This window comes from Parasteatoda tepidariorum, chromosome 7, assembly GCF_982258835.1.
Source record: "Parasteatoda tepidariorum strain Cologne lab strain chromosome 7, Ptep-v5.0, whole genome shotgun sequence".
In the NCBI taxonomy this organism is placed as follows: domain Eukaryota; kingdom Metazoa; phylum Arthropoda; class Arachnida; order Araneae; family Theridiidae; genus Parasteatoda; species Parasteatoda tepidariorum.
The window spans coordinates 22,903,342-22,930,244 of record NC_141761.1 but is presented as its reverse complement, the minus strand read 5'-3'; the positions used below and the strand labels follow the sequence as shown (position 1 = coordinate 22,930,244).

The window sequence follows — 26,903 nt, the reverse complement described above, 5'->3', positions numbered from 1 at the left end:
ATATTTTAATGACTATGATTAACTTAAATGAGAATGGTAAAAACTGTTTTTTCGTTTATTGCACTATTCATGTTTTTATATTTTCTGTTCTTTTATATTCAGCCAAACCTAATATTAGCCCTTTAGGTCAAAGTTCAAATAATTGTTGCATCCTTAGCACATATGTCATTGTCTAAAATCGACTCTTTTTAAACTTTTTTGTCTAAGTACTGATCCATCAAATTTTTTATTAAAAATACTGCTGTGTTGTGAACTGAGATGAAAAATTAAATTTAAAATGGAGAAACTTTAGCTATTGAACTAATGACTTTTTTGCACGTTAATTACTTAATGTGCAAAAAAGTCATTATCTAAGAAAATATTGATAAACAACTGTTCTGTGTCTGGATTCCCACGTTTTAGTAAAGTATATTTTTTCGAAATTTCTGTTTTGTTTACTTTTGACCCCTAAGATGTTGGGGAAAAAAAAGATAACTTAATTGCGAAATATTTTATTGATAATGATTACAATTAAATTTTGAAGGAGGGAGGACGGCTGATAAAACTTCGAACTTGAATTTTCACATAAATTAACTTTGATACAATGCTTTGTATTTTTTCATGAAATCAGTCATGCACAGTATTGGATCCTCTGGCCTAAAAATTACAATAAAAATAAGTATGATACTGCAAAGTGAAAAGAAGGTATTTTATTACAAAGAGCACATAGTTTAACTTCGTATTGAACTGGTATTTGAAATTCCATACCAAGGTTAAAAGTAAGTCAAATTTTGTTTCAAAGCATGTTACATTAAAAAATTCATCACTCAGTTTCTGAAATCCATATATTTTACTTAATTGAATTCTTTTTTGAGCATTCGAATGAAGTTTTTTTTTATGGAGAAAAAACTACTACTTTATTAGTCTCACCCACTATCATAATGAGAATAAACCTTGTGTGATTTAATTTTTGTTTTTTTTTTTAATTAATGCATGCATTTTCTGTCCAACCATACTTAAGTTCCTTATGCACTCACAAACTGGAATCTGGGTGATCAAGACGTCTTGGGGGTTTTGATATAAGTTGCTTTGTTAGACTTGTGTTAGGTAGTGATAAAAAATTCTGCATTGTAAGAATAGATCACTTATAATTTTGTTTCGCTTGCCGGTTTCAACTTTTCAAAATTTACAAAACCAATCAAAGTAATATTCAGTGGGAGTCAAAATTAATGAAAATTTATCGGAACAATAATTATGAGGACGAAAAGAAAAATAGCAATTTTCAAAACAAAATTTTTGATAGTTGGCTGACTTTTAGCTTTGATTAGTCCTCCATAGGTTGTGCAAAGTTTTTTTTTATAGTTCATCTGTTGTAAAGTGATACTAAGAGTTAAACATTTGTTTCAAAAAATTGGATTTTATTTCTAGTTTGCTTTGTGACAAGTTTCTTCAGTCCAAACCAGAAATTCTCGCACTTTCTTTGTACATTTAAAATTGGAAATTCAAACTGAGCATCAAATTTTATCTCGCTACTCCATGCGTATTGTTCGAAGAACGATGGGAAAATAGCTTGAATTTACGACAAAAGTTTACTCAAATTATGCACGTGAAAAGTGATTACTATTTTCGCTAGTCGTTATAATATCGTTTAAAAAATACGAGGAAATCCGACAATGTAGACTTCGAAAGCACGATCAAAAAGTCACTATAAAATAATGGACTCGAATAAAGAGTTACAAAAGTGACTTCACAAGTGAAATTCGAAATTCACGCATCATAATTTTGTCGTACTATTAAAAATATTGCAATTTTTAAAACTATGAAAATTCGTGGTGATAGCCACCGAAAAAAGCAATCGAAAAACTACATTGATTTAGATTTAGCTCGTCCAACAAAACTTAAATCAAAAGAATTTTCGATTTTTTCTTATTTTCCAAAGCAAATTATAAATTTTTTTTTTATTATTATTGCGTTCAGGAGTGGCCGCAGGTTACGCACCCCTATACTTACAGTGGAAGACAAAAAATTTTATTAGTGCACATATTTAAATGATATTTTTTTTTTTTTTTAAAAGTGCTTAAAATATTTTTTGAGTGCCTAATTGTCTTAAAGGTGCTCATTTTTTGTTGAAAAATTTGGCTACGCACACTGTTTTAGTATGCATGATACTGTTGTCTAATATTGAAAATGTGTTTTTTGAATCTGTTCATATCAGTGTTGAAATTCGTTATGAGTTTAGAAATGCTCGTCCCTATTGTTTCTTTCGACATAACATTTCAACAACAAAAAAATTCTTTTGGCTAAATAGTTTTATGAAATATTAAATATTCTCTTAAATTTAGTGTAAAATCTTACTGAATTAAATTATCTTGCTGAAAGATTTAAAAAATAAATAACCAATTAACATAAGACATGGCATAGAAAAAAAGATACTTACTACGAAAAGGTTTTTGCTCCTTTAAAATGAAAAGAACATTCAAAATAGCTTTTGCTATCTCTTATTTACACATTCTTCACTAGTATAAAATTGTTACCATTACGAAATTCCTATTGTTTAATGCTAAAAATGTAAATGTGTGTATGGTAACACATATGATATTAATTTCTGGAGAGCTGTAGTTTATTAATTAAAAACTTACTTTTTATTTATTATTGTTTTATCAGAAAGTAATTTTGACGATTTTACACAATTGTAAAATATTACTGAGAGAAAAGTTAAGTTACTGGAATGTAATTTGTGTAATAACATTTTAGTGTTTGTTTTAGACATCTTGTAATTTTAGTTTTACTTCATTTTAATTTCCTTAAAATACTATTTTTGTCTTAAGTTGGGCCCTAAAACAAAGTACTTCCTGGACTAGACTATCTGCTAATAAGTAAGACGTAAAGAAAAATCATTATAAATTTCATAGAACTTCTCAAAGAAAAAAAATAATAATCATAATACTTTTCAGACGGACAGCAAATGGCTCCCATATGTAAGTGTGGTAAGTTAAAATCCGAACTGAAACTTTGATGATAGCGCATGCGCGCATCCATTGGATAACCTCCCTCAAATACTTCTATATTAATTGGCTTTTACGTATGAGCTTTGGGTGTAAGATGTTATGTTTTGTCTGCTTGTTAATTGTATACCATTGTTGATGTTGTCTTGCTAAATAGAATATTATTAATTTTACGATCTGCCCAATGTAGAACTTCGGTGGACATCCTTAGAACAATAATAATTAAGTTAAGCGACAGTAAGAAACGATCCTGTTACCTCTAGAACAGTGTTTACCAACTGGCGGCCCGCGGGTCACATCCGGCCAGCAAAGCCTTTTGTTTCCCACGAACTGAAAAATATTGTTGTCATTTTTTGCGGACAATTTTTGTAGAAAATCTATTTGGGTTTAAAATACTTTCCTTTGTTAAAAAAAACCTAATTTCTTCGCTTCTGTTAAATTAACAGACCGACGGTACAAAAAAAATTATACTTCAGGTTTTGCATCCAAGAAATATTTATTATTATTCGTAATTCAATAGTTTTGTTTTGTACAACTTGATAAAAATCTGACAGAAATATTTAATGTCCCATCAAACATTAAAAAGTCCTATATAAAATTTTAATGAAGTTGCTGCCCGCCATTTGACTGGTGTTTTTAATTGCGGCCCCCGGCCTCATGTAAGTTGAAAACCCCTGCTCTAGAACTTAAATAGTCTTGTCATAATCAGCTTTACTTACCTGTAATGAGTCGTCCGTGATAACGTTTCTGGCGTGTCTTCCCTAAATATTTATTGTAAATCTAATGCTTATATTTTTTAACAAGGGTTTTAAAAAAATATTCATTAAGGGTGATCATTATGGAACTCTATGTTTCGAGTAAATATAATTAAACATACCTTTCTATTATAATAATATCTAAAGCATCCCTTATGATAGATAACACTGTTGCTTCCAAGTAAAATCGAGTGGGTAAGATATTATAACCTTCTTTCGGATTTTCTATTTGGGGCCGCTTCGCAGGGAAAGTCTTTTTCCATTGCATTTGCCACCTGTTCAATCACAGAAGAAAAATTAAATTATTTGAAAATTGACATCTATATAGTTCAATGTTGCAATTAAGTCCTGATTTCGTAATTGTTTAACTTTTCGAAACTACTTGCATTGCCATACCTTTCCTTTCTCATCAGCGCAGAAAGTTCCTTTGGACTGATAAAAACCAAACACGTTTGTACTAGACCTGAAAATAATCGCTCGCCACGTAAACACAAAAAGTGGCGACTTTTCTCATCGTTTTTTTTTTTTAAACCGTTTAAATAATAGAAGTACGTCAATTCAGAAAGACTATGGAAAAACAGAATTTTCATTTAAATGCCCTATATTTCTGTTCAAAATTTTGATCCATCAATTTGTGATGGAAAGATTACTCTTGGAAGAAAAGTTTATTAACAAATCACATATTTCAAAATTGTTATGTATTCATTAAATGCATTCTGCCTCCCAAAATATTTCTTTAAAGTCAGTATGTTTAGGTTGTCTCATATTTATACAATTTTTATAGTTGATTTATCTTTTTATAGCCGTAGATTATTTTTTATAATATGAGTTTTTTTTTTTTTAATGTAATTTAATCCGAGCAACGAAGAAAAAAAGTTTGCCAAAAGTGAGTATTAAATGAAAAGGACCTATCGATATCAGTCACCGACTCATTAAGTTTGAGGAAAAAGTGGCTACTAAGTTCGTCGATTCTACCAGCCACTGGCTACAAACTGAAATCTAGTTTGTACAATAAATGTTTTTTGATCTTTATAAATCATTTTCAAGGTTCAAACAATTTTTTTTTAAATAGAGGGGAAAAAATCAAACCAACTTATTACCCAACATTGCTAATAGATAATAGAATTATTATGATTTATTGAATACAACTGAGCAAAAGCATTCATAACATTATCCTCGAATACGAACATTATTTTAATATGTGCTTTGCAAGTTTATAAGCGATGGCGTGCTTAGATTGGATGGTTGTGAATCTAATTCGAAAATTTTATGAAGATTAATTCAAATGCGTTTACTTTTCATGCGCAGAAAGTTACTTTCGAGAGAATTTAGAGCCACTTTAGGAATACCAAAGTCGATATGTATGTTCTTCCTAAGTAAAATAAAAATATACTCAACGAAAATTCCTTCCTCATATATCAAGAAATGATTTCAAATATAAAATGAACGCTTCTGAAACGTTAAGTAATAGAAATAGATTTAGTAGGAAAATTAACATTTTTGTTTAAATATGATATTAACAGCAACTTGCGAATTTTCAGAGAGTTATTAATGTTTCAGTTGCGCTCTGTGACGAATATTTTTAAATTAACTGATATTCTGTAAAGAAAAATGCAATTTAGTTCATCGTTAAAATAGTACCAAAAAACGACGTGACTAAGATTTCGAATTTAAATTTTTTAATGATATTACATAAGAATTTCTCCTTTTTTTGCACTAATTTTATGAGTTTTAATTCAGGGTGGAGCATTATCATGACATTCTTTAATGCTGGAAAAATCAGGGAGTTTTAAAGACAAGATGGTATGCATTTTTTTTTCTTAATCGTAATTGTTTTACCATTCGTTACACCCACTTTTTTGACGGAAATTTATAGCCAAACAGTTGAATTATCATAAAATTAGGAATACTTTGCTTGCATTAAAATTTTTGCACCCACCATTATAATCCTGTTAAACTAGAATGCCACATGAAACTCTCCCACCGTTGCTAAATGAATGGAGAAACCTTTGACCTCTTTGGAGACTATAGTTTGTCTATGCAAAGAACTCGCTTAGCCATTCGTCTAGAGTGGTGGCGGTTACTATGGTTACGAGGTTTAATTATTTCGCGTAAAAGCGTTGGGCATCATTTTATACAGGTTTTGACTCGGGTTAGCGATAGAAAGGAAATCAGAAGAGAAAGAAGCTCCCCTCTTTGAAATGCGCTATTTCTTGTTTCCATAGTAGCAGTTGGTCTTAGACTTCGTGGCGAGGGGAGTTCTTTCAATAGGCAGTTTAGGAAAAGCAAATATTGTAGAGGAGGTGATGATTTGAGTGGCCACCCTGTAATTATTAGATTTTTAAAACAAGTAATCAACTTCTATTATATTATCTAGCTTCATGTACCTCAAATAATATTCTTCATTAGATTTAAATTTTAAAACATATACATAAGTTTACAACCTTACTTTTTCACTCTAAAGTCAATTTGTTCTATTACTGATGAACTATCTTTAACATCATGGCCCTGTTGCTCTACAAAAAAAAATTAATTATTATTATTATTATAATAAAAAATTTTAATAACAATTCAAAAACTTTTACTTCTAATTTGTTTTATGCTACCGCTTCCCGCATTGCCTCCCTCTTCCTTAAAAAATCTTTAATTGTTAAGGAACATGAATGTCTCTCCTATCATTAGTATTAGTTTAAGTGTGTTTCATGAACCCAATAAGTAAAGCAGTGTACATAGATTTTAAATATTCTGTGTCATCACTTTTTGATTTCGACTATCCATAAAAAGGTCTACCATTGGATCTTGAGCTAATATTGGATTTTCCACTAAGTAAGTTATAATCCTGGAATAGATTAGGAAAGCGTTCTCGAAATAAACTTTTTTAAAAAAATGATTGGAACATTTCAAATTGTAAAAAATCAAGCACAATGGTTTGGTTAATTTTATTTACTTTAATTTTACTTTTTGCGTTTTTTTACCATGCCAATAGAAATACTACAATTCTCCTCTTTCCCCCGCTGTCCAAATTTTAGAACGCTAGTACAAACGGTCCTGGAGTTGTAAGAGAAGCACGTGAACTCTTCCTTTTATTATCATAAATATTTATTCTCAGTAAATATAAGTTTAAAAGATGTGTAACGTTATTTTTCTGAAAAAATTTCTTCTTTTTTTTTTTTTAATAAATAAATGATATATTACTGAGCGAAATTTCTTGTGTCGATAGCTCTTCAGATTTTAAGCTTGCTTGTGGGTCTAAATCTTAAAAGAGAAAAAAAAAAAAAAAAAAAAAACGTTCCTGCTTAGATAAAGAAAGATATATTGGAGTTATAAGAGAAACGCATTAACTATTCCATTTATTATCATAGATATTCATTTTCCATAAATATAAGTTTAAAAGACAGGCAATGTTATTTTTCTATAAAGTTTAAAATGTTTTTTTTTTTTTTTTTTTTTCTAAAAAATAAATAAATGATATATTACCGAGCGATATTTCTTGTGCTGATAGCTCTTCAGATTTCAAGCTTGCCTGTGGGTCTAAATCTTAAAAGAGAAAAAAAAAAAAAAAACGTTCCTGCTTAGATAAAGAAAGATATATTTGAGTTATAAGAGAAATGCATTAACTCTTCCATTTATTATCATAGATATTCATTTTCCATAAATATAAGTTTAAAAGACAGGCAATGTTATTTCTCTATAAAGTTTAAAATGTTTTTTTTTTCATTCTAAAAAATAAATAAATGATATATTACCGAGCGATATTTCTTGTGTCGATAGCTCTTCAGATTTCAAGCTTGCCTGTGGGTCTAAGTCTTAAAAGAGAAAAAAAAAACGTTCCTGCTTAGATAAAGAAAGATATATTGAGATATAATAAGAGAAACGCATTAACTCTTCCATTTATTATCATAAATATTAATTTTCCATAAATATAAGTTTGAAAGACAGGCAATATTATTTTTCTATAAAGTTTAAAATGTTTCTAAAAAAAATAAATAAATGATATATTACTGAGCGAAATTTCTTGTGTCGATAGCTCTTCAGATTTCAAGCTTGCCTGTGGGTCTAAATCTTTAAAGAGAAAAAAAAAACGTTCCCTCTTAGATAAAGAGATATACATATTGGAGTTATAAGAGAAACGCATTAACTCTTCCATTTATTATCATAGATATTTATTTTCCATAAATATAAGTTTAAAAGATAGGCAATATTATTTTTCTATAAAGTTTAAAATGTTTCTAAAAAAATAAATAAATGATATATTACCGAGCGAAATTTCTTGTTTCGATAGCTTTTCAGATTTCAATCTCTTTTTATTTATCAACGAAAATTTAAAACAATAATTTAGCTTCTGAGGCTAGACTAGGGTTTTTTAGACGAGTAGTTTCTTAAACTATAGGTTGACTCCAAATGGCATGGCGGGATGCGATTTTCCAAGTGCGTGGTTTCAAGATCCGTTCTCCTGTTTGGTTTGAGCGGATGTGATTTTTGGCTACACCTCCGCGAGGAAGGGTAGAGATTCTTCTTAGAAGAAAACCTTTTTGTTTTGTGGAAGTATTTTTTCAGAATTTTTTCAAGTATTTTTTCAAAAAGGAAAAAATACTTGGTTTTTCATTTATCAGTCGCATGCTGTAAGTCTATATTTTTTCACCTATTCAATTATTATTATTATTATAATTTGTATTCAATAGTACAATAATAATATCAAGGTTTTATAAATAACTACATAAAACTAAGTATTTTATGGAGCACAACAATAAAGCTTATTCAGTGATTTGAAAGATATATAACATATCTTATTCATGAATTAAGTTCTGAAAATTAAAATGTTCCTAAACCATTGCTTACTAATTAATGAAGCATAATTAATAGAAATAATTTTCGATTGAAATGCTAAGCTATAAATACAAAGACACGTTAAACTCATCTCAGTTTTGTTACAGACAGTCAAGTATTCAATACATGCATTTTGTTTTAAAACTGAAAAAACTCAAAAACTAATTAATAATTTTGAAACAAGTTATGAAAGAGAAAATGAGTTCGTTCTTAAATCTGTACGATAAACTTTATGAGAAGATATACTAAAATTTATAAAAATCAAGGTTTTATAATCGTAAGATTTTATTTTCATTGTGGAATGTTCTTTTGAAACTGATCGATTTTTATAAATATGCGAAGGCAACTTGATGATTTTTTTAGTATCATAATAACGGCTGAATACTCAAATAATGTCGCTTACCCGGTTCTTCTACTATGCTCTTCATATATATATAAGTTCAAAATGTAGATAAAACAAGGGAAAAATTACAGAACAATTAAAGAAGGGAAAAAAAGGAAAATAATAACGAAAATAGCAAAAATCCGGAAATAATCCGCAAAATATTTTTGCGGATACAATCGTGTGGGCTGATGAAAAGATTATATCCTACATTTTCCGGATTTTTAAAAAAAATTTTGTCCTTTTTTTCGGATTTTTTCCCCCTCGGTTTTTGTTATTTTTATTATTATTTTGTCTTTTTTTTTTTCACTTTTTTCATTGTTCTGTAATTTTTTCCCTGTTTTATCTACATTTCGAACATTTTGAACTTATTTTATAAGTTCTATTTACTTGCAGCTTATGTTCAATAAATAAAACTTATTGTTTTTCTTAATTTTCTTCCTGATTTTTGTGTTTATTTATTATGCTATATATATATATATATATATATATATATATATCCAAAAACTGTAAGAGCATATATTACAGTACAAGTGAAGAAGACAATTTTACTCACGCATGTGTTGGATTTGCTAAATGCTTATAGGGTCCACCCACCAAACACTTTAAGAAACCCTACTTTAGTGAAATATAAAATATCAAAATAAAATAAATTATTTATTTTACGTGAATAATAGAAAATAAAATTTATTTCCAATATACTGCCACGCAAAAAAAATAAAAAATGCAGGCGAAGAAATTCACAATTGAGATTTTTAATATATTTGGCATTTTCGTATAATAATCTACAGTTTGAAGAAAAAAAATTATTAATACATTTTATTTTATTAGTTTTTTGAGATTCTATTTTAACATTCGTAGCATCAGCGATAGAAAGAAAAAAGATATTAATTCACTTTTCTCGAAATCTATCGCGAAGCACCTACGCAGTATCTTCAATCGCTCGTTAGTACATGATTTTGTCAAGGAACTCTGTAAAATACCTGTCTCATTGTGTTGAATTTCTGATGATGCTGATAGATTTTCAAATTTCACTCTTAGTTCTGGATTTAAATCTTAGAAAAGAAAAACAAAGTTATTTTTATTCTCTTTATTACATTATGAAATTGGATATAAAATGTATGAATGGGTGTTCCGTCGTTTAAAATATCACCGTTTTAAAATAATTTTAGAAAATTTTGAGAAAAAAAAAATTGTCTATTGGGAGTCGCTAAATAACATTCAAGCGAGGAAAAAAAAAAAGAAAAGAAAAAGCTTTCGAAATCTAATGAATCACTACTGAGCAAGGTGAAAACTAAAAACATCAAAATCTGATCGATTGCTGGAGAAAAGAGAGAAAATTATTCGAAAACCATAAAATTTTATCAGACAATCAAACATTCAGGTCGTTTTTTGACAGAGGCTTTAATAACAATAGGTCGGTTATTACGGAAGACCCTGTAAGTAAATATATTCAATTTAAAATATATTTATATACATGAGATTTTTTTTATAAGGACGATTATTAAGGAACACCATATATAGAAATAGCAAATCTGTCCTTTCGCTTACCTGCCGACTGAAAATTTATCAATGGTCAATCAGATACTAGTAAGAATCACTAAGAATGCGCTGGTATTGAAATAAGTATAAGAATCATCCAATAGGTATAGTATAAACTCGTTGTCATTCACAACCACAAAATAACGACAATTGATTGAATTACACTAAAACTAAAAATCTAACCTCAGTGGTGCGACAGCCCATGGCCAAGGCCTACTGTGCCCATCTGAGTTTTCTTGACCTTGGGTTCTGGGGTGCAGGAGCAGATGTTCCGGTTAGGTGGTCGGCCAAACGGTGTTGGCCAAACTTAGTTCCCAAGCATGCTTGGTACTCATTTATCGACCCTTGTTGAATGGTAAACAATTTCTTATCAATGAAAAGACTTGCTATACACGTCTCTGAAAATTTCAATAGAGTTTGAGCCTCTGCATCGCTGCAAAAGGCGGCCATTTTGAAACCAATTGAATTTATTTATTAGTAAAAGTCTACTCTTATTATTACTTGTAAATAAATTTATTTTTAGTGAAGTTATCTTGAAAATTGTTTGTCCTACTTTTTCTGCCACACTTTGTATAAGATCTGTTTTATTATTTGCGTCTGAGATATAGGCATTAACCTCAAGTGATCAGGATGTGTTGGCAACTTTCTGGTGAAAAGTCCTACGATGTATATGTGGAACTCAGGTGAATGGCAAAATTGGAAAAATTTGAATTTGGAACAAAATTTGAAAATTAATTTGAACACGATTTTTTTTAATCAAAAACATGTGAGAAAAATCGATTTATATCATTATTTTTATGAACTTACTTACCAAAGAAAGCTTCTAATGATTCTTCAGTTTGTGAATTTGTAGCTGAAAAAAAGAGAGAAAAGAAAAGATGACGTTTAATTTTCACTTTTCACACAGAAACATTTTCAAATGGCTAAAAAAAGAAGAAAAAAAATGGTACGAAGTAGGGATTATTAATATACTTTACAACTTGCGCTGGCGTACCAAATAAGCATAACAAGCAGTTAACTAAAACTTTAACGTTGATACGAACCACGAACTTTTTTTCAACCCAAGGAGTTAATGAAGTTAGTTAATTTCAACATCTAATTAAATATTAGAGTTATCGAATTTTTCAAAAGATTTTTTAATAAACAAAAGCATTTAAAAAAAGCATACTTGTATAAAAATAATTTATTTTTCTTTGTTTCATGCCCAACTATAACTCCCCAACCCCTCATAAAACTGCATATTTTTTTCCCTATCTACCTAGATAAATGTAAGTTTCTTAAAGCATGAAGTAGAAATTAAATTAGTTAAAGTAAATGTTAAAATTTTTGAGTGAAGAAAAGCATGTTGGAAGAAAATAATTAAAGGAAAATTGAGACGAAAAAGAGCTGTTTTGTTTTTGATGAAAATATCTCTAAAGAAAAAAACATTTTTTGTTACGCAATTCCCTTGAAATTATTTTAAAATTATATATATGTACTTTATAAAAAATATTAGCGCTCAACTTTTTTTACAAAAATTTTTTATTACAAATTGATTTGAAAGCATAACGAAAATTACTATGTAATAAGTTTTAAAGCACCCTTGATAAATATTTCACGTTAATATAGGATATGATGGGAAACAAAATAAAAAAATTCATTTATTCTTATTAATGCTAATGTCAAGAGTTTAAAAATGGTAACGAACTGAATTAATGGTTTAACAATGTTGAACCGTTGAAAAGGAAACTTGCACCAGACTCAAAAGATTCACGAGATTATATTTAAAGAATGATAAGGCGATATAAAAACAATATCTGATTTTGAGTACTTGAAAAAACTTGATTTTTTTTTATAATTTATATTCCTAACTATGAAAATTTCGTATTAACATTATGAACTCCAGGTTTGGGTAAAATTAGCTAACTCAAAATGTCTTTTGATAAAAAAAATAATAAATAAAAAAAAACAGTGCGTGGAGTCCCTCCGCGTGGAAAAAGTTTAACTTCGTAACCTGCGACGTTAACTGTAGAAGAATCAGCAGTCGTAGAAGGATCACTAGTTCTATCCAACGACTCTTTTTCCTACTCCGCTCGCTTCCGTGCTCTGTAATAACGGTAATATTGTGCATTTTTCCTTCGTGGACCTCTTGAACCAGTGGAAGTGTTTGTGGTTGCCTCATCGTCCCGCCATGGAAAATGTATTTGTATTAATAATGTATGTGAATGCGTCATAATGCAATTTCAAAAGAGAAAACCTAACAATCAGTTGATATTCACAAGAGACGTACCTTGACATAACCTTAAATCCGTCGCATTGTCCGTGGGATTGTTTTCACTCATTTTTTACAATTGTTATCCACTAAATTTGAAAATAAAAAATACTATCCTATTAAATTATATGTGTATCAAATCAAACTAAAAAAATATTTATAGAAAAACAACACTTTGATGACTTTTATTATTTTTATGCTAGTGAGAACCAAAACAATATGAAAATGAATGAGGGAAAACTGGATCCTACCACGTGATTTCCCGGCCACTAAAAATGTAGCGTTAAATGCAGTGTTGCCAGATTGGGCTACAAGTAGCGGATTGGGCTGCTTTTAAAAGTACCCGCTACTGAAAATTGAATTTTCGGTACTTGCTACTTTTTGGGCTGCTTATTATTTTTCGAACGCTACAAATCTTAAATATACGCTATTTTTTTTCCTTACAGAAATATATATATTTTTTAATTTTTTCCATTCCCATTATAAAATGATTCTGAAAGTTTGCAGCTTCTTTACCATTTTTAAAAAGGACATTTTTGTTGTTCTTGAAAACGTTCTCGCTTCAGTTTTGGATTCTTGATATGTTTTACTGATGGAGTCTATAATCTTTCCATGTTTATGTTTCAAATCGTAGACTCGGGAAATCGCAAAGATATATATGGAAAAATGCAAGGAGAGTATGATGGGGATTGGGGAAAATTTTTTTAACTCCAACTATTATTAATCGTTTATCTTCTGGAAAAATAAATCACGTTACTCGCTTTGAAACTCAGAAAAATTAAATCCAAAGTCATTAAACCTGCTGAATGAAAATAGTTGTTGTGAATGACAATGAGTTTCCAAAAAATATAGTACTGTTAAATGCTTTTTAGTGAATTCATTTTACTTTTGTAAATCACCATCTATTCACAGTTGCGCGAAAAATAGGAAAATTTTTATATCTCTCTTGAGCATAGATTTGCCCGTTGTAAATGATGAAATTATTTTTTTTAAAGGAAGCTATAATATGTTTTGCTATGGTTACAGTTATTATTTTTCACCTCATTTTGCCAAATATGCAATAAATAAATGAAACAAATAAATGAAGCAAATAAAAATGAAGTTTTGAATAGTTATCATATTAAAATAAAATTCGTATTACCAAACGCAAATGATAATCAGAATTGGTATCAAGGAGAACGACATGAAGAAATATTTCATAGAAGGCCAAGGCCCACCCAATGATGACGATGAAACGCAAAAGATGGATTTTGTTTTTAAAACAAAAATATATACTATGAAATTTCAAATAATAATTAACTATAACAATGAAATTATGAATAAAAATGACTAAGTTAATTGAAACATAATGCACTTTGGGATCAGGAAAATTGAATAACGACAATTTTTTTAATTCGAAAATGTCAACATTTTAAACCTTTCGAAACATTTATAGTAATTGCAAAATAACTAGGAAAGATAATTACTTTGAATGATAAATACGGTAATGTATATGCTGTGTGTTATAAAAGGAGTTTAGAAAATTATTAAAGCTACTACAGTAAAACTAGCGTAAACTGATCAGAAGTGGAACGACAATTTGATGGTTTTATAAGAGAAGTCATCCTATAAAAATGATAGTAAATTGTTTTTACCAGTTTTGCACTTGATCATCAAAATCTTAGATAGGTGATTAACTTATAGAGATGGTCAACTTAACAGGTTTCACTGTGCAAGTAAAGTAAGCACAGCAACTAAGCAAGATGCGAGAAAAGAAAATATTTACGAGCATTTAGTGCAAATCTATCTTTCTATCATTGTTTTTTTTTTTTTTTTTTAACTTTACAACAGATGTTACGGCTACTATAAATGAAAAAAAAAAATTAGTTAAAAATATTTGTTGCTTCGTAGACGCTTTAAAATACTGTTTCATACGTGGCCCAAATCAAAATATTCATTTGTTCACTAAATTACTATCAAAACTATTTTCAATCGAGTTTGAAACAATTATTGATGCTGTTACAAAGAAAAGCAAAGTCATATTTCTCATCTGCGAGCTGAATGTTTGTATTTTGTATTGTTTCGAACTTCAGAGCAGAAATGATTAAATAAATTATTTTGCTTATCAAAAAAAGATTTTTTGCCTTTTATTTTCAAATGCACACAGATGTGTGCCATGAAGTTGAACTTTTCTGAATTTCTTGTTGGCGATTGGGTCCTTGTTAGGTCTTATTTTTAATTTCCTCGAAACACGAGATAATTTTTATTAAAAAAAAAATTAGCTAGTGAGAACATTTTTATGCGCGAGTAATTAAGGTTCTTGTGGTTGGGGAACGAAGCGAGCTGAGGTCGAAACCACTTAGTATTCTTATGCAGCTCAAAGACCGCACCAACATTAAAATATCGAAGACAGTTCCGACTGATTTTTACACATAAAAAAGCTTGACAAAACGAGCTATCCAATGTTACTATAATTTTAGTGTTTTCTGGCAAACGGCGCTGTTTTACAGAAATATAGCCAAATAAATTAGAGCACTCAAAACATGGCAAACTTTATTTATGCTGTGATATTAATTTTATTAATATATATATATATAAAAATAATTTATTTTTGGGCTACAAAATGTTCGAATCCGCTACTTTTGGAGCTCCCATTCGCTACTTTTTAATCTTAAGTTCTGGCAACACTGGTTAAATGTTTAACGCAACCTTGTTGGAAGTCGCATAAGAAGTATAACATCAAAAAAAAATTTTTTAGATTCCATAACAGCTAATAGATCTTTTTGGAATCTCGAAGTTAAATGAGTCACAAAAAGTTTTAGACCTTTAGTTTTCGCAAAAGTTTTAAAAGTTAGTTTGAGTTTTTGACCCTGAATCTTTTGTTTGTACAATCTTAGAATTTACATAGTTTCGCGAAGTCACGTTAAAATATTATTCATTTTGCACAATTGTTTATTCATATTAATAAAATGCTTATAAAATAATATAATTTCTAAATACTTTATTGAAAATTAAAGCTAATTTATTACAGGATTTAAAAATATTTTCTCTCAATTACACAAACTACATTTTTTATTGCATTAACTTATCTGTTATTTTCTTTATGTGTAAATGATTTACGCGCAAATTTAAAAAAAAAAAAAACATATTAAGACCAAGTTTCAAACACAACAATTTAGAAAAACATCTTTTTTTCCCTGTTTCACTCACTATTCCACAGATTAAAAACAAAATCAACTACGAAAAATAGATAAAAGCAAAGTTATTCCTTTTGTTTACACTTTCACGGTACTCACTTTCACATAGTAGTTGCGAATGTAAAGTTCGATGAGAATGACTCGCTGAACTCGAGAAACCGCCTTCTTCATTTTAAAGAATCAACCCTCCACACTTTTGAAACCTATAGGGGCTTATTCCCATTGCACGTACTCTTCATAGACTTTGGAGTTACACTCTAAGTAAGGAGTAGGTTTTTTGAGAAGAATATGCCATTGCACAAGTTTGCAACAGTTAATCATGAATGTTAGATAAAGTTTAGCCTATCTACAGCCAGCGTTGTCTATGCTTATTCTGAAAATGGCGCAAAACGTCAATATGGAGAAAAGCCCACAGTTTTGTGAAAATAAAAGTATTTGAGATCTAATTATTATATATAAACTTACTCAACGTTGCATTATTTGAACTCATTAAAATTTGCAAACACTGAGATGGAGGCATTGATTTTGTCAGTTTTCATCTCAGCGGAAAAATATCACCAAATTGGAGAATTTTTAGAAAGTTTATAACTTTTAAAGTATTTCAAGTTATTCGCCAGTTCTAAAGCCCACATAATTCTTCACGGCAAGATGTTATATACAGCGTAAAACAATAGCTTTGCTTTAAGTGTAAGACACTTAAACTGTGGCTTTCTTATTTTACTTGGCGAAAGAGCTTCGGTTAAGTCTTTACACCTCCAATTTATTTTTAAAATTTTCCGTAAAAAAAAATCATGAATATTATCTAACAGTTGTTGTTCATCTTTGTGTAACTATCATTGGACACATTGCAATAAGTTGCGGCAGACTTACCTAAGGAAATTTCAACCCAATGATTACTATCCTCGGGAATTTGTCTGCTTTCAGTTTCGATTCCGGATTCCATCTTTTTTGAATCTTTAAATTAAATAACAAATTAAGTAGTAACAATAGCAATATCACATCATTATTCACTCGTTATATCATGAATCATTCATAGTGAAAATCAACATAGCTACGCGTTATTCATAAGAAATTGAAAAAACTGCTAAATAAGAAGAGCTGAAATCCATAGTGCATGTCCTCGTTCCTCAGACTCGTTTAAGTTAATAAAACAACAATATTATTGAATGAATTCATCATTTAATTACATGTACGAAAATTTTAAGCCAAGCTAAATGTTTTTACACTGTAGCTCAGTGACCGAAACAAGTGAGATATATAGCAACACCATATAATATTTTACATTTGAAAAGTTCTTTGTTTACGCTGATAAAAATATGCAAAAAACTAATAATTTTTCATTAAATTGTTATACTTAACACCTAGATAGTAAAGTCTCACCAAATTAGCATTTTTTTTTAAAGAAAAAAATTTAGTATTTTCTTAAAAAAATATTTAAAGAATACTTTAAAAGTCTGGTAAATTTCTCTCTGCATTAAATGTAATTTAAAAATTAAGTTTCGCTTTGAATTTAAGGCTCTCTAATTGTGGTTTTTAATTTTTCTGAGTTAAAGAGCTTCAAAAATTCTCTTTAAAAGATAAAAATAAATAAATAAATAAAAGCCTTAAAAAAATGTCTGAATGTGAATTCTTCAATTTAGTTATTCTTAAATGTAATTATAAGTTCATTAATAAATTATTACCTTGCATTAAACTGATATCCTTTGAATACTCATCTTTATATTTTATTAGAAAATCAATCACGTACTGTATTGGATCATCTGGCCTGGAATTGTAAAGTAGAGTTTTGATTTATTAAGCAGCATTATTATTATTTAAACTGAATAGAAATCTAAAATACTGGATTAAAATTTTAAGCAATTTAAGGGGGGAATGCAACATTACTCATGTATCCTTACGCTGAATCAAGGCTTAACTTGACAGTAACCGTTGATCGTAAGAGTAACAGATAAATTGCTGATCTAGTTCAGCCTTGGCTGAATTGAATGCGTAATAAAAATCTGCTCCTAAAAAGTGTATATTGAAAATTTAAAAAGTTTCTAGCAATTCCTAAATAGTTTTTTTTTTTATTTTTTAGAAGGGGGCCCCTAAATAATAAGGATTTTTTACAAATTTCTTTTAGTATCGTAATACAAAATTTAATAACAAGTGATAATACCTCACAATAATCGCCCGTACACCTAAATGTTATGGTATTAAGAAAGATAACATGTGAGTGAAAATATATTTTTATAAGATATAATCCCCACAGTACTCTTGTCATTTTTAATAAAACTTTTTTTAATAATTCAATATATATATATACTATTATCTTTAATCTTATCTATATATACATCTTATTTACATACTATTATCTTTAATATTGAGTACGTTTCTAAAAGTTTAAAACTGGCGAGTATATTAAAGATAAAACTAATGAGAGTTGTTAGGGAATTTTTACATGCATAATATTACTTTATCTTTATTTAAATATTACTTTACTTCATTGATTACTTTATCCCTTATTTAACGGTACCTGCAATACTCATTCATCATCCATTCTTGATATTATTCTCGGTTATTATTTCAAAATAAAGGCTTAAAAGTAAAGATCGGTGTTCTTTTATTATAAACCAGGAAATAGAGTCCGCTAAACATGGGAAGAGGTACACCTTCTCCCGTTAAGAGCCGGCAAAAAGCTTTTTTACACCAGCCCCACATCAATTACTTCGCAACATTTTAAGATTAACATGTAAGCAATATTATCTGACTTATTAACGGTTTTAAGATTATTAAACAGTAACAGACTTTTATTTTATTATAATATGTAAAACTGAATTCAATCAATATATGCAAATAAAATAACAATTGGATAATTGTACTATTATAAATAATCTCATCTCAAATTGAAAAATAATCTTTCTCAAATCGAGAAACATTTAGCGAGTTTTTTAGTCAACCAAAAAATAAAATTTAAATGTAAAAAAAAAAAAAATCGTACTTGAAGTTGTGACGGCAATCGAGCAAAATCATTAGACATAAATTTTATTCTAACCGAGTCAGAAATTAAATCCGAGGGACAAAATATGTGTTAATACAAGAAAACATTTTTGGATCTTCACATGGCTGTGTCTAATCACGCAGCTGTGCATGGCGTGCTAACGTTACAGCTTTTAGGTTTGAGTTTATTATCTCACTATCCATTTTCGGATCAGATTTAATTGAATCTCTGCAACCTGATTAGCTGACCCTGGGATGACGTAACTTGCAGGTTTTAAACTGAATTCCATTTACCTTTAAGGTAGTAATCCGCTTATCTTAAAGAAACAAAAAATTATTACGCATGGGGGTTGAGGAGAGAAGCAAGCAGGAGACAAACCCCCAAAGTGAGATTTAATGTTACGCTTGAGCTTTTCATTTTTCTCAAAAAGGGGGGAGGGGGTGTAAATTGTTTTATTATTTTCTAATAGTAAAGTAACACCATTAAGATGTTGTATTTTTGATTAAGTGCAATGTTCCAGTGTTCCAATTTTAAATTATTCTACTTAAATTTTTCAGAGAATATTTTGCAATGGTTTAAAGTGCCAATATTGTTTTCTTATTACCTTTCTTTCACAAGATTGCAAAGTGCTTTGAATGAAATATTTAAAACGGTTGCTTCGATAAATTCTCTGGCTGCTTTTATATCACTTTCTTGCCATTCACTGATAGGTTTCTTTTGGTATACGTCATCACTGAAATTTCCCGAAGAACAGCCATTTCCATCAACATCCGCCATCTATTGATAAAAATGTGCACATTTAGAAAAGTATCATGTATGTAAAGAGTGTTTCCAAATCACCACCCTTGAGGATACTTTTTTTTCTCTACTTGTGATTTAAAAAAAGGATGAGACATTTTTTTTCAGACTGCTTTACTGACAGTATGAACACTAATCAATCTAAAAGGCAACCATTAAAACCTCCTCTAAAATTAGAAAGAAATCGGCGAATCTTTGTGAAATTAGTTGTAGCAGCTAACAAAATAATAACATTTGGTGGAACTTTTCTTTTCTATGTTGTACAATGATTTGTCACAAGAAGAGAAAATATAATCGTAAAACAATAGTGCGAGCAGTTATAGAGTTAAATTGATAATTAAAGAAGATAAATACAAAATTGATCAATCTAATATAAGCTTAAGTTAAGTCAGACAGCAATTCTTATCATTATTTAGATTACAAAAATATATTTTTAGCTGTCTTTGGCAAAGAATTAAAGTTTGGCTCAATGTCTCGTAATATCTCTTACATGAGGTTTTGCATTTGTATTTTATAAAAATCTATGTTGAATCCTCAAATGCTGGAAAAAAATATAAGTAAATAAATGTTTTTTTTTTTTTTTTACCTAAAAGTGAGTCACAATTCAATAGAAGAGATAATGATAATAAATAATAATAATAAACATAATTATATCTAATAATGATGTATAATAATAGTGATAATTAGAGCCCGGATTTTGATGACCTAAAAAATCTCAACTAATGCCCTTAAAAAGTGAAAAAATGCCCTTAAAAAGGGCAAAAAATGCCCTTAAAAATGCAAAAATTGCGCAAAAAATGCCTTAAATAAAGTAAAAATATTGAATTAAAAAAATGTTTTGCTCTTTAAAATTATTATGAGTCATTTAAAAAATATAAAGCAATGCAATACTTGTTCTACGTTCACTAAAGTTTGAAAAATATGTTTTATATCCTAAAATAACAAAAAAAGGAAAATATATTGACACCAAAATATTTTTCTTTTGTATAGAAACTTTGATGGATATAACACCAAAATATTAGTAACATAATATTACTAAATATCAGAATTGCATTGGATTATTAAATGTTTTTTGATAATTTGAAATGTAAACGAGCGTCTCTTGTCTGAAAGTAAATTTTCATTCCTGCAGAAGCTTCTTTCAACGTCTACTGATGTTATGGGTGTGTACTTGGAAAAGACGGTCTCACTTACTGACAATTCTTCTTCAATTTGAAAAGATTTTGCTTCACCTGTTAATATCCTATAGATTTTCTTCATTGTTTGAAAGCCAGTGTAATAATGAAAATTGATAAAAAATAATAAAAATTGGAAAAAATTAACAGAAAACTTTAAAAAATGCATTAAAATGCAAAATACGCCTCAAAATTTAAAGAAAAATGCCCTATAAATCTAAAAAAATGCTCTAAAAGACAAAAAATGTCCAAAAATGCAAATGTCATCAAAATCCGGGCCTTAGTGATAATAAACATAATTATATATGATAATTATCTTTAATAATATAATAATAATATATAATAATGAAAATAAATAAAACAATAATAAACATTTTTCTTTTTTATACTCTTCATTTATAAAACAATCAAAATCAAAAGCGTAATAATAGTGGTACAGTTAACTATCTTTAAGTTTTGGGTACGAAAATATTTGTAGGAAAAAAAATGCCGCTATGACTTTTATTAAACTTATGCTGATGAAAACCAAAACAATATGAAAATCAATGAGGAAAAATTAGATCCTACCATGTGATTTTCCAGCCAACAAAAATGCACCGACAACAATAGAATACTGTATTGGATTATAATGTTAATATGAGATTATTTAAAAGCATTTTTCTTAGAAATGGCATATCATCATAATAATTAACTCATGATTTATTATGGTATCACGAAATGAAATGGTATTAAATAACAATAAATACCAAACTTACGCACGTTAGATAATTTGAAGAGATCTATACATTTGTCGAAGTAAAATCTTCCTCTTTTAATCTTTGAACGTTCTAGATATATGTAACACTAATTTTAAATTGAATAAAATATGAAGTACTCATGCATTTATGAAAAAGTGCAGTAAAATTTTCCATTGAGCTTTTTAAATCAATATAATGTAACTAAATTCGTTAAAGAAATATGTCTTTGTAATAACCATTTCCAACGTGTAATGTTGCTATTTTTCGGCTTTTTTTTAATTCATTATTTAAGCATATGTATATTCACCAAAAATAAGTAGACTAGATTCAGTTCTAGGTCCGCGAATTCAAATGTCGTACGGAAAATAAAACGTAAGATTATTAATGATAAAACGTTGAAAATATTCATGTTCTTAAATATTTTCAAAATAATCTTTTATTTGTTAATACGTTTACAATTGTATTTGTATATTTTGTTTATAAAATCGGGGTTCCACCGGAAGATGATCGATCATTTAGGGCTCCATAACCGAAAAAAAATATAGACCGCCGCTGTTTCAATTAATTACTTTCCCGATTATATACATATTAAATCAACGTGTGTGTCAAATCAAAGCGAGTTATTTTTTTTTCGTGTTAAAATCATATCTTGAAGGAAAAAAAAAAACTTTTGAAAAATATTTTTCTCTTTTGGTATTTTGCTTCCTAGTCAAGAATTGATGCATTAAAATCCTGTTAACTACGAACAAAGAGAAATATTTAAAATTTGCAATTGTGACTGTATTTGTTTATTCGTCTGGATTGTAGTGCCAGAATACGCAAAAACATTGAAACTTCCTTTTTTCTACTGAAAAAGACTATTTTAACGTTAAAATTTCTCGTATAAGTTTTTTAGTGGATAGATAAATATTATTTAAAAAAAAAAAAAAAAAATTTTTTTTTAAAGTGAGATATTTAACTGCATGGTTAATTATAATTACTTACAATGATTAAATGTTAAATACTTCAAGTTTATATTACAAACATATATATATATATTTTTTTTAAAATTCAAGTCTGGAAATTAAGTTTATAACTGAATAAGAGAATATTTTTTCTTTTCTTTGTTTTACCCATCCAAAAGCACTGTGGAGAAAAACACAACGATTTGCTTGTAGAAGATTAAGCATTTTGTAGTAAAATGCCCTATAATCTATTATTAGCCATTCATTAGTTTTTCTTCAAATGTATCTCCTTAAAATAATTTAAAATAAAAAGACTAACGTAAAAAAAACTGATTACATTTCATAATTCAAATTAGAATTTCTTAAGCTGGTTTTCAGAAAAAAACATTAAAAATGAGAGGAGCAAATTTACCTCTGACTAAAATAAGTGTATAATTGTTAACTAGTTTTGTTTTTAAGACCTTGAATATGATATAATTCTATTATTTCGATAATGTTTTATTTAAAATTTGCTTTGACAATAATAATGATTCTTAAATACATTAATTCCTATAATTATTAATGAATGTAATTTGTTAAAAACTTTTAAATAATATTCGTGGGTAATTATTTTTTCAATGATGAATAAAATGTTTGGTGTGATGATGACTAATAAGTATTAATGATAAATAAGATTTGTAAACAAGGCTTTTCCATATATTATTGGTAATCCATCCCAGACTGCAAAGCCACTTTTAAAGAACTACACCAGCTGTACCGAGGGTTGGTGAGCGACAGTGAACAGGGGGCTTAGCCTCTAATATAAAGTATAAATTATATTAAAGCATGGAAGCTAGGCTATAAAACAAACAGCGAGAGCAGCGATCTGAAATGCAGTGCAGGAAGTTGCCAAAGACCTCCTGTTTTGTTTTTAATCTTTTCGAAATCCTGACAACACTGTTGCATAGTGGATTTCGAAAAATTATAATTTAGTTATTGATTTTGAAATAGTGAAAAACAGAGAATTTTTCTAAAAAATACATTTTATACAGCCCGTAACGATTTAACAAAGTTGTAATGAATCTTTACCGTTTCTAGATAAACTTACCAAGGCCAATGTTACGTTAAGCTCCTTTTCGCATCTTATTTCTGCAGAATAATAAATAGTGAAAGTAAAACTCATCACTGGTTCGTTCGTCACAACTTGTGACGTAATACGTTGTCAAACTGGCTTTCTTCATCCTTCCGCGAAAAAAGAAGCGAAGCTCAGATCAAAACGGAAGAATGCGATTTATTATTTAGATCAGAGCTTCTCAACTCGGCGCAGTGGCGTAAAGAGGTATGGAAATGCACCTTCATTAAATGCCCCTTAAACGAGAACTGTAATCAACTGATGGAGGGGGGGGGGAAGCCGGTTAAATAAATGAAAGAAAATTTAATTATATAAATTTAAATCTTCATCTTAAATTTATTTTTATGAAAACATATGCGGTAATTATTCTAAGGTTAATTCTAATATAGTCTATAATAATCAAACATTTCCCACGACATCATAAGCATAATTAAATTTTATTGATTAATAACTTCATGGTTAAAGGAGTTTGAAAAAAATATTTAATTCTTCACGAAATATTTTGCTTAAGTCAAATATTTACGGAGTAAAAAATTTAAAATATTGATAGATTTCCAGTTTTAGTGTCCTTAGCTGTAGACTGGATTGCCTATTCACACCCTCTCAGCACGCCACTAACACTGTAATCAAGAAATGATTCCCAGCCCCTATTTATGCCAGAAATGAAACCAAATTATATAATTCAAGTAATGGGTATTAGATTTCTATCCAGCCAAGTAATTGAGTTTGTTTGCTAAAATTAAAATAACTAATGAAAAGAAATTACGATTTTTTTAATTATTATTAAAAAGAACCATAGAGTTACTTTTACAGGAAAAAAATAATATTAATGAAACAATCAAGTACCTATATCAGCGGGAGCATGGTATTTGATAGCTCAAAGATTATTCCTCAATGTTCAACATTTTTAATTAGAGAAAGTAAAAAATTACTTTCATTACAAGTGAATATTAAATACATGATATATTTTAAATATAAAAAAATAATTAAGTCATAGAAAAAACTTCACACTACCCCCTCCAAACAGACATCACACCTTTGTGAAATCACTTTAAGAGAAAAAGGAAAGGATTTTACACTTCATATCGATAAAGGAAATTTTGAACTCTGCCCGGGCACTAATATTTTTAGTCGAGATATATAAGTTATTTTGAGTGAAATCTTTTTATTTAGAAATATAACATATTATTTAGATATAATAGGCACAGTAAAAACATTTAAATTTCATAATAAACAATTTATATTTATCTGAATGCATATAAAACTAATTGAAAAAGGTATACAGTAGCTACGCATTTATTTGATATCTGATGGAATCTTGCCGAAAATTACTTCTTCAGATACACACACAAATTTACCTAATATCAATGGAAAAGTTTTTAGTTGTGTGTACTAATTTTGTTCATGCCTCTATATTGTTAATGTTTTAACAACATCTCTAGGAGTTTAATCTCATAATGACAGTAAACATTTACTGCAAGTATACATAAAGTACTTATTACACTCTCTAGAAATTGAAAATTCTAAGAATTTAAGATAGAAATAATGTATAGTGTCAAAATGACCTTAACATATAGGACAACTTGCATTTCTTGGTTTAGAGCAGTGTAATGTATTTATGTTCCAGCGGTCACTTGTTTTGATTATGTTGGCAACAATAAATGATTTTTAGGTGTTAAAAAATATCATATTCCAATGTTAAATAAAAACGTCAATATCCGAAAAATCATAGATCTCTTTCTGCACTCCCATTTTCTTACTAAATTTTGAGGCTTCGTCTTTCTACTTTGTTTTAACCGGAAGTCAACTTAGCTTACCATATGTTGAGATGGTACTTCAAACATCTCTATTGTTCTGTATTTAGAAGTTTGTCTACCATATTGAAATAGCTGTAGACTATTAGCTACCCTTTTAAATTGTTATTTATTTAATTATATTCCATCAAAAAAAAAAAAAAAAAAAAAAAAACCGCTTTTTTCATGATGATCCAAGCCTAGTTGAAACATCTTTTCTATCAACAGCTACGTAATGACATTTATTGATTGGGTAGCAGATTTTTGAAGCAGACGATTTTTAAACTGATCATTTACAATATCTTTACTTGCAGGAGGAAAGAATAAAATAAAGCATGAAGACTGTCTTTGTCATTGCGCGGAGACCGTGAACTATGTACACGAGATTATATGCAAAACAGCAGAAATGAAAACAGATCCTAATTTTTGAAAGAAAATTTTAAAGCTTAACATGTTTTTCAATTACCGTATTTTCAAAAAAATAAACATGAAGAATAGTCTAATAGAAACCCTCTTAATTGTTGCGTCATAATAAAAACAAATGTTTTTAAAAAAGAAAAAAAACGAGATAGAAACCAAAACAAAAATCGTTCTTAATATTTGAACAAAAAAAAAAAAAAAAAGAATTAACATTAGAAATCTCAATTTAAATTCTCTTCACATTGCTTTATTTTTTGAAAAAACCTGACGGGCTCATACTGAAAAAGGCGAAATTTTTTCCGACTTTTGAACCCTGCATTTATTAGATGCGCTCTTTAAAAATTGCTGTTATAATAAAATCGCTGACAGAAAGGTTAATAAAAAAAAAGCAAAAGAAAAACAGAAATGTAATCTTTAACGATCACAATAACCTAGGAAAAAAATTTCTACAAAGATTACGGCTTTTTACTTCACTTTTCGAATTTGATAAAGAAATGTATTTTAAAAGATTTCAATAAATTTATATTCGTAACGTTCGCTGAATATTCTCATAGTTTATTTTTCGAATAATAAATAAATAATAGTGTTAAAAGTTCTGATTATTTTTATGCATAATTATTTAACTTTGATTATAGCAAATGTATTTCCTGAGCAGTTAGTAAATTTAATTTAAAGATCATTTATATGCTTCTTTGCTGATACTATATTAGACAAATCATACTTATTTCTTAGCTATTGAAACTATAACTGTAAGCTAAAAGCAAAACATTGATTATGAGATAGTTTATGTGTTTATTTTAATTAGGCATTTATATTGATGAAGAACATTTTAAATCAAATTTATTAAATAAAAAATAAGAATGATCACCTTTTTATCATTCCACAAAATCTGAATTTCTCCCTTCCCAAAAATCCAAGTTCATGGCGCCCTTGGTGACATGCATAAGATCTAACAAATTTTTTAAATTAAATATAAAAGTTATGCAACTAAACAGTTGAAATGGCATAAAATGAAATTAAATAAATAT

General features: G+C 28.5%; 1 protein-coding gene across 22 annotated transcripts; it reads right to left on the bottom strand.

Annotated features, from left to right (window-relative positions):
* Positions 1–475: 475 nt before the first annotated feature.
* LOC107450940 (uncharacterized) lies at positions 476–23,799 on the bottom strand. 22 transcript variants are annotated; one of them, XM_087167471.1, is made up of 13 exons: positions 23,639–23,799; positions 19,502–19,674; positions 17,600–17,682; positions 16,788–16,871; positions 11,302–11,343; positions 9,932–10,003; positions 7,742–7,801; positions 7,486–7,545; positions 7,217–7,276; positions 6,935–6,994; positions 6,189–6,255; positions 3,862–4,014; positions 476–636 (listed from the first exon to the last, which is right to left on the bottom strand). In XM_087167471.1, exons 1-13 carry the CDS (start codon positions 23,711–23,713, stop codon positions 570–572), a joined length of 1,056 nt encoding a protein of 351 aa, XP_087023597.1. In that variant the 5' UTR covers positions 23,714–23,799; the 3' UTR covers positions 476–569. The 22 variants fall into 22 exon arrangements, with proteins under 22 accessions (XP_087023597.1, XP_087023598.1, XP_087023600.1 ...); XM_087167472.1 differs by lacking the exon at positions 6,935–6,994; XM_087167474.1 differs by lacking the exon at positions 7,217–7,276.
* Positions 23,800–26,903: the final 3,104 nt, after the last annotated feature.